Below are 18,049 nucleotides of genomic sequence, written 5' to 3' on the forward strand. Positions count from 1 at the left end.
ATTTGGAGCTTCAGTAGCCTACATCTCCAACGATATATAGATCTCAGGACGGTTTGAATGTTTCGTCCGATATAAATTGAGGATGAGAGAGAGCATCCTGCACATCCCAGGCACGCATCAAGCAGTGAGATCATTTGTGATATAAATATCTCTTTGCCAGCAGATCTGCTCCAGCTCTTGCAGCCGAGGGTAATGCCCACCTCAGAGCGCTGGAACAGCAGCAAAATGCTGGAAGTGGCCTAGCACGCACACAGACAGCTCTCTGGAAAGAATGAACGTTCCTCTTCTGCTTTTGCTCCTCTTTCAGTTGCCTCGCTCTGCGCTGCTTACGGGATTTGAACGCGCGTATTTGGAGCACCAACTTGTCGAGGAAGGGCGCGTATCAGGGCGCAGGACTGGAAGACTGTATTGTAGAGTTGGAATAGGTTTCCACCTTCAGATTTACCCCGATGGAAGAGTTAACGGGAGTCACGAACCTAATCCGTTAAGTAAGTTATCATTTACCAATCTATACGGACATTGGGTAATGTGGAGAGCGAAGTTCAAATCAGTGTCTGATTGATCTTTTTTTTTTCATACTTGGTAGGCTATGGCTGCAGACTGTTCGATTATAATTTTCTGATGGAAATAAACTTTATACTCACTACGAATGAAATTGTGCCATTTACATCCAAAAATGCTGATAAGTTATTCAATTGACCAAATAGAATCATCAAAATGCTTTAATGGCATGCATGTATGAGCTGTGCAAAAATGTATTGGCACAAATAACTCTAATCCCAGACTGATCTGACTGAATGAATGAATGATAAACTAGTACTTCCTCTGGTTGGAGTCTCTTGTTTGGAGCGGATGTTTATTTACAGGTATGGGAACAGGTGCAGCAGCTGAGATCAGAATGCTAGTGAGCTGAAAGCTGGAGTGAGTGGCATCATTAACATGCCATGCACTAGATTTCTGTTAATGGTTGAATTGCTCGGTACACATACCATAGTACTAGGTCTATTTAGAGGGTCTACTGTCAAACAGATGATCAAAATTAGATTAAAGTAAAAAAGGACTTTGAGTTTGGCTGTGGGTGTTAAGTCCATATGCCAGACAAAATGTTTAGAAAGCAAACATCATTGACCTAAAACAAACAGTAATGACCAATACTATTATTGCCTTAAATATTAAAAAAATGGATGCTATTTCCAAATGCCAGTCAGTTTTTATATTAAGCAGTCAACTATTATGTGGAAACAGAGTTTAGTTTACACTTATGTGAAACCACCTCAAAATGTATATACACAAATTAACAGTGGTAACAGATGTGTTATAATCAGTAAAAGCTTATTTCTGGACCCTATGAAGTCTGTATCACTACACATACTGTAAGCTAAATAAAGAGCACCCAAACTTGTAGGATTTGTCTACAAATCACAATCATTTTTCTGGGTGGATATTTTTTTTTTTATGTTAGTGTGATTTACAGTATGTGTTGCAGTGCTTTCTCTATTCTTTACTTACTGTTAATATAAAAGCATTCAATATCCTGTGTAATATAAAAAAGAAGAAAAGACTGAGTTCACATGTTCATATGGCTTCAGCTGCGCTGCCGCCCTCCAGGACGGTGGCAATGCCTGAATCAGATCTGGAGACGTTGGCTATGCTTTCCCGGGCCACTGAGAGGGTAAGGCTTGAGTGGAAACCTCCACCACGTCCCGAGCTCTCACGGTTAGACCATTGGTTTCTCAGGGTTGCTCGCACTGGTTCTCAGCACCCCGCCCCGGTGCCTGTCTTCCCGGAGGTGCATGAGGAGTTCACCAGGTCATGGACAGCACCCTTTACTGCCAGAAACCGGCCTTCTGCTTCCTCCTCCCTCACCACCCTCGACGTGGGTGCAGCTAGGGGGTATACGGTGATCCCCCCAGTGGAGCGGTCGGTAGCGATGCAGTTGTGCCCTAAGACAGCCTCCTCCTGTCAAGGAAACCCGTTGCTCCCTTCCCAGGCCTGTAGGCATTCATCTGGTCTCACCGGCAGTGCTTATACGGCTTGTGGAGAAGCTGCCTCCGCCTTACACGCTATGGCGTTACTACAGGTTCATTGGGCCAAGGGACTAAAGGACCTGCACGAGGATGGTCATGATCCAGAAGTTCTGATAGAGCTCCGAACCGCTACTAACCTCGTACTCCAAGCGATGAAGGTCACTGCGAGTTCTCTGGGTCATGCAATGTCCACACTTGTCGTCCAGGAGCGCCATCTCTGGCTGTGTCTGGCTGACATGAGGGACGCTGACAAAGTACGGTTCCTCAATGCCCCTGTGCCCCAGACCGGCCTCTTTGGTGACGCAGTTGAGAGCTTTGCCCAGCAGTTCTTGGCTGCACAGAAGCAGACTGAGGCAATTCGTCACATCCTGCACTGGCGGGCAGCTGCTGCCTCCACACGTCTGCCGACAGCAGCTCCCCAGCCTGCTTGTTGCTGAGGGCAACCTCCTGCGTCCACCCCCGCTCCCGCGCCACATCCGCTGCAGCCTCCAGGTAAGCAGCACTGATCCAGGCCCCTGTCAAACCTGGCGGTAAGTGGAAGAGCAAGCAGCCCTGAGACGGGCGACCCAGGGATGGAGGGATCTGCTCTTAGGGAGATGGTGAACACACCACTCCCTCCACTGGAGGAGGGCTGGGTGTTTTGCCCCACCATTGGCCTTACGGTTGATGGCACCCTAATTCTCAATGAAAGAGCAGAACCAGTAGAGGCTGGGTTCCATATGTAGAGACCTAAGTGGATCCCATATGCGGAAAGTCCACGGTATAGCCTCAGAGCCCGTGTTTCCCCGGCAGACTGCCATTTCCAAGAGGGTTACAATCACCTCTATTCTTCCATATGCACTTAAACGGTTGAGCATATGTGTAAGTGCTTCCGAAACCTCCTTCGGGAAGGAAGGGGCTTCAACAATTTTCCTGTTCCAAGTGGAATGGGTATTTTTCCCAGTGTTACATCCCAGGACCTATATTAGTGGGTGTGTCTCTTTTGTGCATGTTCTCTGTTTGTTTTGTTTTGTTTTGCTTTTCTCTTTCTCTCAAACGCTGATAAGGACTAACAGGTGGAGTTCAATTACTTGATGATTCTGCTGATAACTGCACTATCCTGATTGGCCCACTAGAGGAAATGTTTGGAGTTAAAAGGCAGAGCTGAGACGTCTGGAGTGTGGAGGCTTGGAGCAAGAGTCCCTTCTGCTGACTTCACTTGTGTTTGTAGTTAATGTGTTGTTGACAAAAGTGTGTTGAAAGATCTTTAATCCTCTTGTGAGATGACTCATTTAACCCCAACATGTGAGTTATTTTATTTTTCTGTTAAGACCGAAATTTATTTTGTTTCTTTTTATTTATTTATTTATTTTATTTGTGGGAAGCTGTAGGGATGTGGTTGCCATTTATTTTGACCACTTTTCTCCTGTTCAAGGATAGCAAGGGAGTTAGTGTAATATTTTGTACTTTTTTTTGTTAGATTAGGTAGATTGCTTTTGGGAGTTAGTATGTTCTGTTTATTATGTTGGCCTTGACCCCTCCTGAAGTTCTGTTTGCTTCCTTGTATTTAATAAATTTTATTCTGTTTTGAATCGATTATGTTGCTGTGTGAGAGTCAGTAGAAGGGAAAAGCTCCCTCCATTTCTCCACCACTTTCTTTATTATTCCTTCCCATCCATAGACTGGGAAGGTATGTAATACCATTGTTATACAATCGCACTGAGTGCGTAGTGCTATGACAACAGTGGCTGGTCTTCTTGATGCGAGCACCGGTCCACACCAAAAAGGGGTGCAAGAAGGCTCGCACAGGACACTTGAAGGGGCAGTATCCATGGCGTTTTGGTAGGGATCCAAATACGTTGATCACGACGTGACTCGTAGTGACCGACTGAAAGGGAATGTCTCGTTTACGTATGTTACCCTTGTACCCTAAAGGAGGGAATGGAGACATCACATCCCGTCGCCACGGCTGCTGTACCACTGCTGAGTGGCCAGGTTCCCGGCTCGGCTCCTCAGCGAAAACCTGGTATGCATTGCACCGACTGCCCCTTTATGCTCACGCTGTGATCAGCGGCAGCTGGATGCAATCATCGCATGCCAATGTCCATTGGCTTGTTTAGTTTACATTCGAAGTAGATAGTTCTCTTCTCCAGCCTGCTATAACATTGAATAATACTTGTAAACAAAATGTCATAGAACAATAGATAATAACAAGATTTATATTGTGTCTTTAAGAATGAAATGTTTTTCTAAACTATTTTCTGTGTAACATCTCCTGGTGTTTGACCTGACAAATATAGAGTTAAAAAGTCTAGTTCATATTTATTTATTATTTATTTACTTACTCACTTATTTTATTAATTTTCCACCCAAAAACTTTCCAACCATACAATACCCCTATTTTATGCCATTTTTATAACATGATAGAGGTTGACAATAGTGATGATATATAAGCAATATCACACAAAGTAGCAGTGCGATATGGTTGTATATCAGAACGGCTGTGATGCGGCCTTAGGTAATCACAGCGTGCTGATATACAGCCATATCGCAGGCTACGAGTGTGGTATTGCATTTATACAACAGTTTTACAGTGCAAGTGCATAAAATAAAAAAAGAGACATCAACGGAGTGTCTTTAAAATCCCTCTTTTGTGCGGAACTACTTCCTCCCCAGATTCAATCCTCAGTTTGAAGGTGTAACAGTTGATCCTCCATTACTAATTAGAAAATGTCACTTTAGAACTAGTGACGAAAGAACGTTGAGTTGCTTCATTAAAAGCTTATTGTATTACTGTATTAAAAGCTCACTCTATTATGCAGAGTAGAGTATTATGAGAGAGAGCAATGGACAGAACTAGTGTGATTACCTGCATCTGATACATCATTCATTCTTCAGCTCAATCTCATATTCACAATAAATCATTAGTCTGAATGTGCGCTGAGGAAAGCAATATCTTTCTCATAATATCCTTTCAAGGGTTATTTCCTATGACAGCGCTGCTCAGTTAATTTGTTGGCAGTGTCTTACAGGATGTTGTTGAAAGTAAAAATAAATTTCTTGTTTACAACCCTGTTTCAGTCTCTTTCAATATACTGCTGACTCACTCATAAAAAACAGTCTCGTTGCCATCTAATAACAGAAAAATGTAACTAAAATCACCATCCTGAACACACACACACCTTTTCTCAATACTAACTACTATCATTAAGTACTATTATTATTTGTATAAAATATTTTTTGAATAATGTTTAATAAACAACAGCAACAGCCATCATAAAAGTTGCTAGGCAATTCAGTCAATAGTGCAAAGGCAGTGCTCTGATATACAACATTAATGATATATAAAATATACATTACAAAACTTTGAGCCCTATGCTTAAACTATTTGCTCTGGAACAAATAATAGATTCATGAGACCAAGGACTGCCCGTTAGATTTACCCAAAATGAATTATATTTCATGTTTAACCACTACAGAGACATTAGAGCCAGTGGCAAATTCCAATAGAACTGGCAGAGGTAAGGCTGCTCTCTGGTTGTTCTTGAGCGCTGAACAGTCGTTGACGCCCTGGAGCTCACATCTCTGAAAGCGTTGAAGCTAATTTTCAAATAAATTCAAATATCTTTATTAACAAAAAGTCTAAACCATTACATTCTCATCTAAAAAAAAACTCTTAAAACTATATTCTGTGACATAAAAACAGTATTATGTATAAAATTACAGTGGAATTGGATGTCTGCTCTCACTTTTGCTGTGAGAAATACTGCAATCAGAGTGACAAAAACTCTCTCAGCCAATCAGATTTGAGGACCAGAAAGAACTGCTGTATAATAAATAATAATAAATGACATTGTCACGACACGCACACAAAAAGGTAGATCCAAGTGCAGTATGTTTATTGAGGCAATCCAAAATCAGAAAACATCCAGGCAAAGGTCAACATCCAGGTAATCCGTCCAAAACAAGAAACATAATTCAGGCCAGGAAACACGAACTAGAAGGTGACATACAACAAGGACTCCGTTACAAAGACAGAAACAAACCAGGTATTTATAGACAAGTGATTACAATACTAACGGGGAATTGGCTGAGTGCAATGATTAATGAACAGGGACAGCTGAGTGCAATGAGCAGTGATGAAACAAACAAGACTAAGGGAAATGTAGTTCTGAGGTGGGGTGACGCTAAGGGGAAGTGAGACCTCTAGTGGACACCCAGGGATACACAAACCAGACACTGTGACACTACCCCCCCTCTAAGGAGCAGCTTCCAGATGCTCCCCAGAACAAAACACCAAAAACAAAACAACGAGACCAGGAGGGAGGTGGACTGGTGGAGGCAGAAACAGGGGGAGGGATGGCGGGCCAGGCCCGTGTAGGGGAACTGGGACTGGCAGCGATGGCTCCCCTGGCAGCCAAGGTGGCTCGGTAGATCAGGGGGCCATGGTGGACCCGAAAGTTCAGGGGACCACGAGGGGCCAGGCAGTTCAGGTGGCCACGGTGGATCAGTCCATTCTCGTTGTGCAGACGGCCAGGGAGGAATTCGCCATCTGAGTGGCCCGAACGGAACCTGCCATTCGGGGAGCCAGTGAGGAGCAGACTGTGGCGATGGCCAGGTCACGGCATTGGACACCGCCTCGGGAACGGATTTGGACAAGGGCACCGCCTCGGGAACGGCCTTGGACACTGGTATCGCCTTGGGAACGACCTCGGGTTCGGGCACCGCCTCGGGAACGACCTCGGGCACGACCTCGGGCTCGGGCACCGCCTCGGGAGCGGCCCTGGACACGGGCATCGCCTCGGCCTGCGCATCGGGCACCGCCTCGGCCTCCGGAACAGCATCGGGCACCGCCTCGGCCTCCGGAACCGCATCGGGCACCGCCTTGGCCTCCGGAACCGCCTCGGCCTCCGGAACCATCTCGGGCACGGCCTCCGGAACCGCCTCGGCCTCCGGAACAGCATCGGGCACCGCCTCGACCTCCGGAACAGCCTCGGGCACCGCCTCGACCTCCGGAACAGCCTCGACCTCCGGAACAGCATCGGTCACCGCCTCGGCATCGGGCACCGCCTCGACCTCCGGAACGGCATCGGGCACAGCCTCGACTTGAAGTATGGAATCGGGCACCGCCTCGGCATCGGTCACCGCCTCGGCATCGGTCACCGCCTCGGCATCGGGCACCGCCTCGACCTCCGGAACGGCATCGGTCACTGCCTCGACCTCCGGAACAGCCTCGGGCACCGCCTCGGCATCGGTCACTGCCTCGGCATCGGGCACAGGCTCGGGCACTGCCTCGACCTGCGGAACAGCATCGGTCACTGCCTTGGCATCGGGCACCGCTTCGACCTCCGGAACGGCCTCGGGCACCGCCTCGACCTCCGGAACGGCCTTGGGCACCGCCTCGGCATCGGGCACAGCATCGGGCACCGCCTCGGGATCGGGAACAACATCGGGCACCACCTCGGCCTCCAGAACCAACTCGGGCACCGCATCGGACATCGCCTCGGTCTCTGGAACAACATCGGGCACCGCCTCAGACACCGCCTCGGCCTCCGGAACCATCTCGGGCACCACCTCGGCCTCCGGAACCATCTCGGGCCCCGCCTCGGCCTCCGGAACAGCATCGGGCCCCTCCTCGGCCTCCGGAACAGCATCGGGCCCCTCCTCGGCCTCCGGAACAGCATCGGGCACCGCTTCGGCATCAGGCATCGCCTCGGGAACCTTGGGCACGTCCACCTGGACGACAGCGGCCTGCTCGGGAACATCCTCCTGGACGGTAGCGGCCTGCTCGGGAACGTCCTCCTGGATGGCAGCGGCCTGCTCGGGAACGTCCTCCTGGACGGCAGCGGCCTGCTCGGGAACGTCCTCCTGGACGGCAGCAGCCTGCTCGGGAACGTCCTCCTGGACGGCAGCGGCCTGCTCGGGACCCCCCTCCGGGCTTTGAGGAACGGCTGACGCCTGTCTCCTCCTCCTGTGGCCTCTATGATGGCGAGCCGGTGGCTCCTTGATGGAAGACTCAAGCGTTGAGTCAACCATCTTGTGCTGTGGTGCTGGGCTGACGGCCATCTTGTGCTGTGGCGCTGGGCACGCTGAGCTGGCGGCCATCTTGTGCAATGGCGCTGGGCTGGCCGGCCATCTTGTGCTGTGGTGCTGAACTGGTGGCCATCTTGGGCATTGGCGCTGGCTCAGCGGCCGTGATGTGAATACTCCTGGGAATCTCTGGGATCTGGCACATCCTGGGAATATTGTCTTAATAATGTCTCCGCGGCCATCCTGGGCGTTGGCGCTGAGCTGGCGACCGTCTGGCCTTGTGGCGTGGAGCTGGTGACCACCCTGTGCTGTGGCGCTGGGCCGGCGTCCATCCTGCCTCGTGGCACTGGCTCTGCGGCCATCGTGGGCAGTGGCGCCACCATGGCGGACTTGCGCTTCCTCTCCCCTCTCCGTCCGCCATGGTGAGACAGTGGCACTGATCCGTCCCCCACAAGCCCAGGGTCGAAGGGGAGCCACGGTTGAGAGCGATGTTGCACCTCCTCTCGACCATTCCCTCCTTGGCGACCTCCCTGGTTCCCCGGAAGACCACCAGGCGAGTTCCCTCAAACCTGCTCCTCTCCCGCTCTGTGGCTGGGGGAGAATCCTCGAAAAACATATCGCTGGATCTAGGTTTGACGGAGTCCTTCTGTCACGACACGCACACAAAAAGGTAGATCCAAGTGCAGTATGTTTATTGAGGCAATCCAAAATCAGAAAACATCCAGGCAAAGGTCAACATCCAGGTAATCCGTCCAAAACAAGAAACATAACTCAGGCCAGGAAACACGAACTAGAAGGTGAATACAACAAGGACTCCGTAACAAAGACAGAAACAAACCAGGTATTTATAGACAGGTGATTACAATACTAACGGGGAATTGGCTGAGTGCAATGATTAATGACCAGGGGACAGCTGAGTGCAATGAGCAGTGATGAAACAAACAAGACTAAGGGAAATGTAGTTCTGAGGTGGGGTGACGCTAAGGGGAAGTGAGACCTCTAGTGGACACCCAGGGATACACAAACCAGACACTGTGACAGACATGACAGACAACTACCACATATTACCTTAACCCTCTTTCAAAATTCAGTTAGGACTCCTGAAATTTAAGGAAGGCACTTTGGTTATAGAATGCAGTTGTCACTCTCTTTCATTACCAAACTGTGTATGAACAGAACCGTATGTATTACTCCAAATAGGAATGACAACTATATTGTGCTGTTTTGTGAACATAGCCATTTTTTTTACCTTTTAAGACCTAAAGGTCATAAGTCATCACTGCAATCAATGTGTTTTTTTTTTCCGCCTGTAGGTGTACTGGAGCTGTTTGCTGTGTCTCAGGGGGTCATAGGGATCCGAGGGGTTTTTAGCAACCGATTTCTAGCCATGAACGAGAGGGGGAGGCTTCATGCAACTGTAAGTCTGATCCAACACAATATAAGCTCATACATCCACTACACAAAAAAAAAGAATGCAAACCAACCCAAATGTGCTAAACCAAAATTCCCCATACACACTTCTAAAGGAAATCTCGGCTTACTGTGATATATGTGAGCCTCTGCAAATTCTCTCTACAAAGACTTGTAAGGCACATTGCATGGAGAGATACACTGCAGTTTCAGAGCAAACTGGCTTTGCAGGGTTCTGGGCTGTCTGATAGAAGGCAGAGCTTATTAGCATGTGTTAATGGGAAGAACAGATTAAAACGAGTCTGGGGTAGTTGATAATCTTTCAAGGAAAGGGTTCAATATGTGTGTCAACAAAGTTGGGCAGCTTAGGGCACTTAGCATGCAAACAGCAAGTATTGGGACTTATGCATACAAAGCAACAGTATATGGAACTATTATCTGTATTTTTATAGCTTTAAAATGAAAATTGTTTAATCCTCTCATAATAGGAATTGTCTTTTTTCCCAATTTGTTCAAAGGATTGTTCTCAGAGACACTACAAGTTTACTGTGAGAAAACTCGATCTATCCCATCTATTCAACCAATCTATCATTATCATTATTATTGTAAGAAGGGTTCTGATTTCTGCTGTACACAAAATTAAACATATACATCACTATTATTTGGTTAGTGTAAGAAGTGTAAGAAGACAGTAAAATAACAGTAAACCAAAGAAAATACAGTAAAACAGTAATATTGTGAAATATTATTACAATTTAAAATAACTATTGACTATTTTAATATATTTTAATGTAATTTATTCCTGTGATAGCAAGATGAATTTTCAGCAGCCATTACTCCAATCTTCAGTGTCAATTTATACTACAGAAATATCCTAATTATATGCTTAATATTTTTGTGGAAAATGTTTTTTTTTTTTTTTTTTTTGTTCTTTACTATCTTTGATGTTTATAAGTTCAGAAGAACAGCATTTATGGAAAAGTTTGGTAACATTATAAATGTTTTTACTGTCAAAAAAAAATAATTATTGCATCCTTGCTGAATAAAAATTATTAAATTCTTAAATACATACATACTTTATATATATATGGATAATAAAGGGATGGATAATAAAGTAGTCAGATAAATCTGAGGATTAGCCGCCAAACTGCTGGAGACATCATCTGTAATTAAAGCAGCTGCAGCGGCTCAGTCAAACTTGAATTGGGTTTCATTTCCTCAGACCAGCTACAGTTGCACAGGCTTATTTAATAGCTGTCAGCTTGGGTTTTAAACCCCTAGCACTTTACTCCGTAGACAAGTCGGCCTAACCAAAGGAGTATCAAATGACTTATCGTCTGATTTTTGTTGCACTGTATGTCATATTTAATATTTAGATGTTTTCATAGTGGCAATTTATTGCTGCGATAATGGCAAGGAAGACATAATGTACATTATGCTGTGTGACCAACCCAGCAAGCCATTACCAACATACTCTTTGCAAAGCTTAAGAGGTCACTGCAATTATTGAGAAAACAATGGGGAGCGGGAGAGAAACCAAGAGGGAAATGGAGATGCAATGGTCTCCCATTCCATGAAACATGGATTGCTCATGAGCCAGAAATGTGTCCCAAATGTAATTTTGCTCACATGGTCTAAAGGTAAAGGAAACAACTCTGAATAATACAGCGACACTTATGAATGGGAACAAATCTGCCGTGCCAAGATGTAATTACTCGTATCTGTGTCTGCAACAGTGTAATAACTCAACGCTGGTGGTGCAAAGCTGAACAGTGGAGGTACCACAGTATGGGAAATCTTGAGAGAGGGTTGTTTTTGAATAATATTCGCAAAGAAAGCTGTCAGAGAACAGACACAGGTCAAGCAGCTGTGCAAGTTCATGACTGGACAATAAAATGTCTACTGCTTGCAGACACCGAACAAAAGACATATGGGATTTCTTGTATCTCCTAAAACATAGATTGAAATAACCCCCCCAAAAATGTCATAAAAGGACGTATCTTCAACAGCTGGCTGCTGTTTAAAACAGCAGTCGTAAAGCACTTCCAGAAGACAGAAACCATGTACCCTAATCAAACAAACGTTCAGATGTTTTTGGGGCAAATTACCACATTTAGGGGAGAGAGCCCCTGTGAAGTTACGGTGGGTCAAGTTGTGACTGGCATGTTTAGAAAATATTGTAATGGCACCATTTTCTGCTTTGCTGCACTTTTCAGCAAACCAGAACAGTTTTATTATTTCAGAGTTTGGGAATTATGCAAGACCTCTTACTTGGGACTGACCCTCATTAAATTCATGATATAGTTTCCCACCACATTTATTTTTAGAGAGTGAGGCCAAATTTCTAAATAATGTTTGTTGTGTACAGTTGTTGTTATAAGCTGCTGTTTACAAACTACTAACACCGTCTCCAAAAAGTATTTGCACACTTAAGTCAGACTAATTTCATTGAAATAGATGCAAAATATAAATCCAAGTGGCATCTGAAATCAAATGATGCTAGAGCTTCTCGTAACCAACTTCCCTTTTCTGAGAAATGTTTTCAAAGTCTTGTTGCCGGTGTTTTGGTGATTTTTAATGGATGTATTAAATCAGTCTCCCTTATATTCACACAAGTGTCCTAGAAGAATAACCAGCAGTGTGCACTGTAAAACAAATGAGTAAAAATAGGGCACAATGTACTGTATTAATAGCAAGGAACTAATTTATCACATTAACTACAAATATATGGTCATCAAAGTTTGATAACCAGAATTTTGTGAAAAATGAATACAATGCAAACACATTCATGCATTTTTATCCAAATATATTTTGAGGCCACGCGATAACATAAAATAAATGTAAAAACGTAAATGAATATATATTTACTACAGAGTTCATTACCATAGAAACACAGGGCGCCTTATTTATTCATGACAAGCAATTAAAAAGAAATCGTACAATAAGAGACCACCTCATTTGAGTCCAAGTCAAGACAGAGCCCTCTGGTCTTGGACTTTACTCAGACTTGAATCAGCAGGTCTCAGATATACCTTCAGAGGAGTCCAAACTCACATTCGACAAAGAGCCATGAAGAATCAACAACAGACCAGTCAAGAAATAGTCTTATCTGAGTGTGCTTTATGCCTGCTATCTAGTGTTGATTTTAACAAATTCATCTAATTGAACTATCTGAGCTTTGGTCAAATGTTTAAAAACATTTACTAAGAGAGATCTAATGGATGTCTGGTCTAGTCAGGACATGGCTGCATTTCTGAAACCTTACCTAAGTGGAGGGGTTTGCACAGTATAACCATAGATTGCCTATAAACAAGCATGTGTCCTGCTTTCCTGTGCCCTGGAAGGATAAAGTTATTTCATAGCCTAATGAGTTTTCAGCCCACACAAATGAAGCTCTGCTTCTGTCAGTCACCGAAGTCTTTGATTGGAAAGTCGGTTTTGATGACTTTGAGCTGGGAGATAAAAGTAAGACTTGCAATTATTCTGTAACCCCCTCAATGCTTCTTTCTGGGGCTCGGTGTCTATAATCTGCATGCTGTTTTCATTAACTCTCTTTATGAGGGGCTAACTCAATCAGGCCACAAAGTGTTTTCTCTCCAGTAGCTGTTAATGTGGCACCCTACAAAGTGTGTGCACAGTAATTACTTATTGTGTGCCCAAAGTGTTAAAGCTTTATTGATGTGCTGTGGCTCTGTCTATTGCTGTGGCAAAATTGAAGCACAATCCAAAAGCTGATCACTTGCATATACAGTTCTTCTCATAAGTGTACATATCCTTTGCAGAATTTGTCAAATTTTTGTAATTTTTTTATTTAGTATTGCTTTCATGAAGCTATAATACAAACCGCCACTCTGAATAAAGAAGAATGATTTAAATCCATGATGAATTATGCAACCATGGTCTATTTATTTTATTTGTAGGCTCACATTAGCAAACTTGCAGAGTAGCTTGCAGGAAAAAAAAAAAAAACTTATGGCCATTACAATTTCTAGTGCAAGTGTAAAACATTATCTCATTTGAAAGTAAGATGTACAAATAGTATAGGAAACCATACACTAAATAAACACCACTGCAGCTGGACTCCAGCTGAAGTACAAACAACGATCATCAGAGGGATCTAGTATCATTCACTGACTGTGTTGAAAGCCAAGATTCAAGACATATTAACATGACCATTAACATGCATAGGCATATCAGTATCAGACTGAACAACTTGTTGATTTTTCTATCTTTGTATCATTTCATTCCCCCTTTTCCTGTCCTTTTCCCCCAGGAGAGCTTTACAGATGACTGTAAGTTCAGGGAGCGGTTTCAGGAGAACAGCTACAACACATACGCCTCAGTGATCCACAAGAACCATCGCACTGGTAGAGAGTGGTTTGTGGCACTTAACAAGAGAGGAAAAGCAAAAATGGGTTCCAGTCCAAGAGTAAAGTCACAACACGTGTCTACACATTTTCTGCCAAGGATGAACCTATATGAAAAGACTGAACAGGGATTCACAATAACAGACAAAGAGCAGGAAAAACATCCACCTCCACATCCATCAATGCTCTCTATACAGAAAATAGCAGTCAAGTCTGGAAAGAAGAATCGACCAGTAGTCAAATACTGGCCGAAGTTTCGATTTGGATAAACCAGTGCTGTCTTAAATGTGGACTAATCTCGCAAAAAAGTTGGTTTTCTGAAATAACTAGTTTCCTCTTCAGGATAATCAATACTTGTCTTGAGCATTCCAGTCATTATGTATATTATGTCAAAGGGCTGAATGAGCCAATCACATGACATTTACAGGACCGAATGAACTTCTGAAGTCTGATGTGCATTTCATCTTCTGAAAATCATGCATATTTGAACTAAAATTGCTTCACAAGAAGATTTGCATAATTATCCTCAGTGATCTTACAAAATATAACAAAATTTTTATTTCTCACTGTATTTATACAATATATTTATGTCTCTACAAGGTTTTTTTTTTTTTTTGCACAGTTAGCTCCTAAGATTATAACGTTTCTGATGGTAATTTGCAAATATATATTTTTTAAAAGTGAACAGTAATATAGGAAAAAGAAGGCATGTTTTGAATGCTTCTGGGCTGAATTATGCACATGGATTGCAATTTGCATAAAAGAAAGTCCATATTTCTATTGAACAGCTAGGTGTCTGTCCATTCAAACCATAGCTGCTGACTGTCATGGAAATTAAAATCCTGTCATGACCCCAGTCCATTCCACAGAAGAGCGATGTCTCCCAAGGATAAACATGTCTTGTGGGACTGCTCTGTTTTTATGAGCTCTGCTCATAGGAATATCAAATGGCAGACAGTTGTGGTATGACCCTACACAAAATATCTCTATAACTGTCAAGCAGGACACACTGAAACGGTGTGGAATTCATCTTCAGTGTTTACAGGTGATTGCAACCATTATTAAACCATTTCCAAACATTTCACAACAATTAATTGCTAATAAACTTTTCACTATAGTGACATTAAAATCTCCGGTTTACAGTTCCTAAATTTATTCTGAGGCTTTTGTCTATTTTTACAAACTACCACAATAGGAATGCTGTGCTTTTGTATTTGGAATGGAATATTTTAGATACATTAGAAATCCTTAAAATAAAGGTTTTTCAGTACTTTAATCACAACTATTATAGCACACTTTGTTAATTCTGCATTCTTCAATTCATGCACCTGGAATCAACATTGCGCATGCATGGTGGTGGTAGTGAATATCTGTGTCTGAAGACTTGTAATCACGCCATTACCCTGTTGGTCTGATCCAAGGGGTAAATCAGGGTTAGGCAGAAGTCAGACATTCCACCAGAAAATGGTTTGCAACATGTCTCATCAAAAAGGTTAAAATACAGGGGTCAAGACATCAAAGAAATTCACAACAAATGATGTCTGCATAAGGCATAATGCTGAACAGTGCTATGGCTCTACAGGTTTCTTCATACTACTAGGATATATGCCAAGACACTAACACTATGCCAACACTATGGATTTTGTCTGGGAATAGAATCTTTGCCATTCATATTCCAAAATTTTACCAAGTTTAGCTGGGGGAAAAAATAATAACAAACTGTATACAACTTCGAGAACATCGAGAATTGTTTAATAAAAGTTTGAAGAGCTCTGTCACCTAGTGGTTATGGATGAATAACTAGACTACAGGTACATTTTGACCTGATTTGGCAAAACATTAAGCAGACCTGTTTGCCATGTTCTCAATACTTTTAAATGAGACAGCAAATAAATCTACCAAACTGTCTTTCAGCAGAACTGTTCTGTCCAATCGATAAATAAACTCCCACCAAATCCAGTAATGTTTAATGCAGTAAAGATCCACAAAACCTAAAACAACCCCAATATTCATAGCAGTCAAAATCTACAAAAAGTTTATCAGCTTATTGCTAATTGTGTCTTAAAAAAAAAAAAAAAAAAAAAAAAAAAAAAAAATCATTTGATTAATAGGCATTTTATATTGTAAAAACAAAATATATTTTATTGGTGGATAACAATACCCCAAAATATTATTGAAGGACAAAATAAAAAGTTATAAAAAATTATAAAATAGATTACATAAAGGAACTCTTAAAATAGTTATATTTAATGTTTACTGAATCAGTTGCACTGTTTTTATTCTGGCATAACAACGACACAGGATGATTTTAAATTTGCATGAAAAATCTTTATGCTTTCATTTCTGGTACTTTTGTAGAGTGTAGAATTTGTACCAAATTATAGTGCAGTTTCTCTAAATATAACATAATAATATAAACATTCAAAGTATACTATTAGGCCTATATATTATATTATATTATATTATATTATATTATATTATATTATATTATATTATATTATATTATATTATATTATACAACTGAAGCTTAGACTGCAAGAAATCATTCATTACATAGAGTAAGCACACTTTTAGTACTGGAAGGAAGGCTGTGCCAGACCACATGATACAAGAAGTCAGTCACATGAACATACAGTACATCCACTGCCACTTGGAATGCTTTCCTACAAATACATTTTAAAACAGCTTTTTGGATGCATACCAATCAACTTTCCTGCTACTCTCATCCAAGCAGAATTAGCCTTTGCTTTGAAAAATTAATATAATTGAAATAATTATTTTAGAGCTCTGATGAACAGTATTACGGACAAACAAACACACTGAGAATTATGTTGTCGCTTGATACCGTCTAATTTTCCCACGATTGTTTGGATGGGCGGAGCTTACGAATTTATATTTGCTCATGATTGGTTTACAACCGGGAAAACGCGAGAACTGCTACTATCCTACTACAGCTCTTTCTGTTACCATGGGAATAACGCAAGGTAAACAAGATAGAAGACGACAGCTGCATTTTTGCGGGAGAACCAGTGGAAGAGTTTCGCGCTTATGAGGACTTCTTAGATTCTCAGATAAAACCTTTGGATTTACTTTACCTTGAGGTGACGTATTGAAATTCACGCGGTAAGTCTGTGTCACGTGACGATGTGAATCTCACAAACACTGTGAGATCGGATGCATCAAGAAAACTATTATCCTTTCTTTCATTGCTAAATCAGCATTTTTATTAGTCAATGTGAAAAGTCTGGCAGTTAAGCTTGTGCACAAGCAGTGCACATTACGATCTGCAGACAGAGGGAGTAACAGTCATTTGTAAAGCCTGTGAAAGTGTATAGGAGTTGAACATTAGATGGCGACATGGTACGTTACTTCTCTCCTGCATGCTTCCTAAAAACTGCAACATTTTTACCAACACCGTAGTTTTTGCGGGGCGTAACAATCACAACCCATTTCAGCGTATATATTTGTATGTTGTTTATATACTTGCCTTTTTTTACTGTCTACATCATGGATATAACCTTAAAAGGTCTTTGCTTGAATGTTAAGTGTTTGTGTGCACTGGAAATCCTAATAATTAGCTAACCTGACTCAAATAGTCACCTCAAATGTTTTACATAATTTGGTTTACCTATATGGTCGTCCCAAAGAGTGCACATTTAAGTGAACTAAATCCAAGATTCAGCTAAATAATTTCAGTTGATTGACTCATATAACCTAAATTATATTCAGTATCATCTTAGTATAATGTTGTCATTTAAAGTAAGTCTGATGAGATTCAACATTCAGTGACAACTTACAGTGTCTCTTTTAGTCCAGTTTTAGAAATTTTGATATAATTCTTCAAATGATGGAATTTTGTAATATGACTTACTGAGGTAAAGTCAGAATTCTGTACATATTTTACACTTTCTTTGTAAGAACCAGAAAACTGTAGAGACTTTGACTTACATTAACAGTTTTCCATCTGAATTACTTGGGATTAGTTAAAGTGCTTGGAAGATGAGGTTTATGAATAATTCAAGCTTGAGGTGCATGAATTGTCTGTAGCAGTCTATAAATGCCAGTATGTGGTTTCCTTAGCCATGAGGACTCTAGGGATATATTCAGATACATAATATGGTTTAGTTTCATATGTGGGGGCTCATTTCTGGTTACAGGAATGAGCATGTCTTAAACTGTGAACTGAGTGGTTACTCATTCAGTAATTTAGACAAAGTGCTGGAGCTCTGATTCAAA

At 42.3% G+C, this 18,049-nt stretch overlaps 2 protein-coding genes across 4 annotated transcripts in view; both read left to right on the plus strand.

The window, feature by feature from the left end:
- Positions 1–218: 218 nt before the first annotated feature.
- LOC109096227 (fibroblast growth factor 5-like) lies at positions 219–14,996 on the plus strand. Its single transcript, XM_042756575.1, has 3 exons — positions 219–488; positions 9,350–9,453; positions 13,720–14,996. Exons 1-3 carry the CDS (start codon positions 272–274, stop codon positions 14,080–14,082), a joined length of 684 nt encoding a protein of 227 aa, XP_042612509.1. The 5' UTR covers positions 219–271; the 3' UTR covers positions 14,083–14,996.
- Positions 14,997–16,728: 1,732 nt separating this feature from the next.
- The window catches only part of LOC109097055 (cilia- and flagella-associated protein 299-like), a 49,968-nt gene continuing 48,647 nt past the window's right edge, over positions 16,729–18,049 (plus strand). For 2 of the 3 annotated variants that reach the window (XM_042756577.1, XM_042756576.1), the window contains exon 1: positions 16,952–17,173. In XM_042756577.1, the coding sequence (XP_042612511.1) occupies positions 17,171–17,173 (3 nt within the window). In that variant the 5' untranslated portion in view covers positions 16,952–17,170. The other variant, XR_006160074.1, reaches the window with a different exon arrangement.

This window comes from Cyprinus carpio, chromosome A5 (assembly GCF_018340385.1).
Source record: "Cyprinus carpio isolate SPL01 chromosome A5, ASM1834038v1, whole genome shotgun sequence".
Classification (NCBI taxonomy): Eukaryota; Metazoa; Chordata; class Actinopteri; order Cypriniformes; family Cyprinidae; genus Cyprinus; species Cyprinus carpio.

Coding starts and splice junctions, on each gene's coding strand:
- LOC109096227 (XM_042756575.1), top strand. CDS start 272: ATGAACGTTCCTCTTCTGCTTTTGCTCCTCTTTCAGTTGCCTCGCTCT. Junction 489..9,349: donor TCACGAACCTAATCCGTTAA/GTAAGTTATCAT, acceptor TTCCGCCTGTAG/GTGTACTGGAGCTGTTTGCT. Junction 9,454..13,719: donor GGGGGAGGCTTCATGCAACT/GTAAGTCTGATC, acceptor CTTTTCCCCCAG/GAGAGCTTTACAGATGACTG.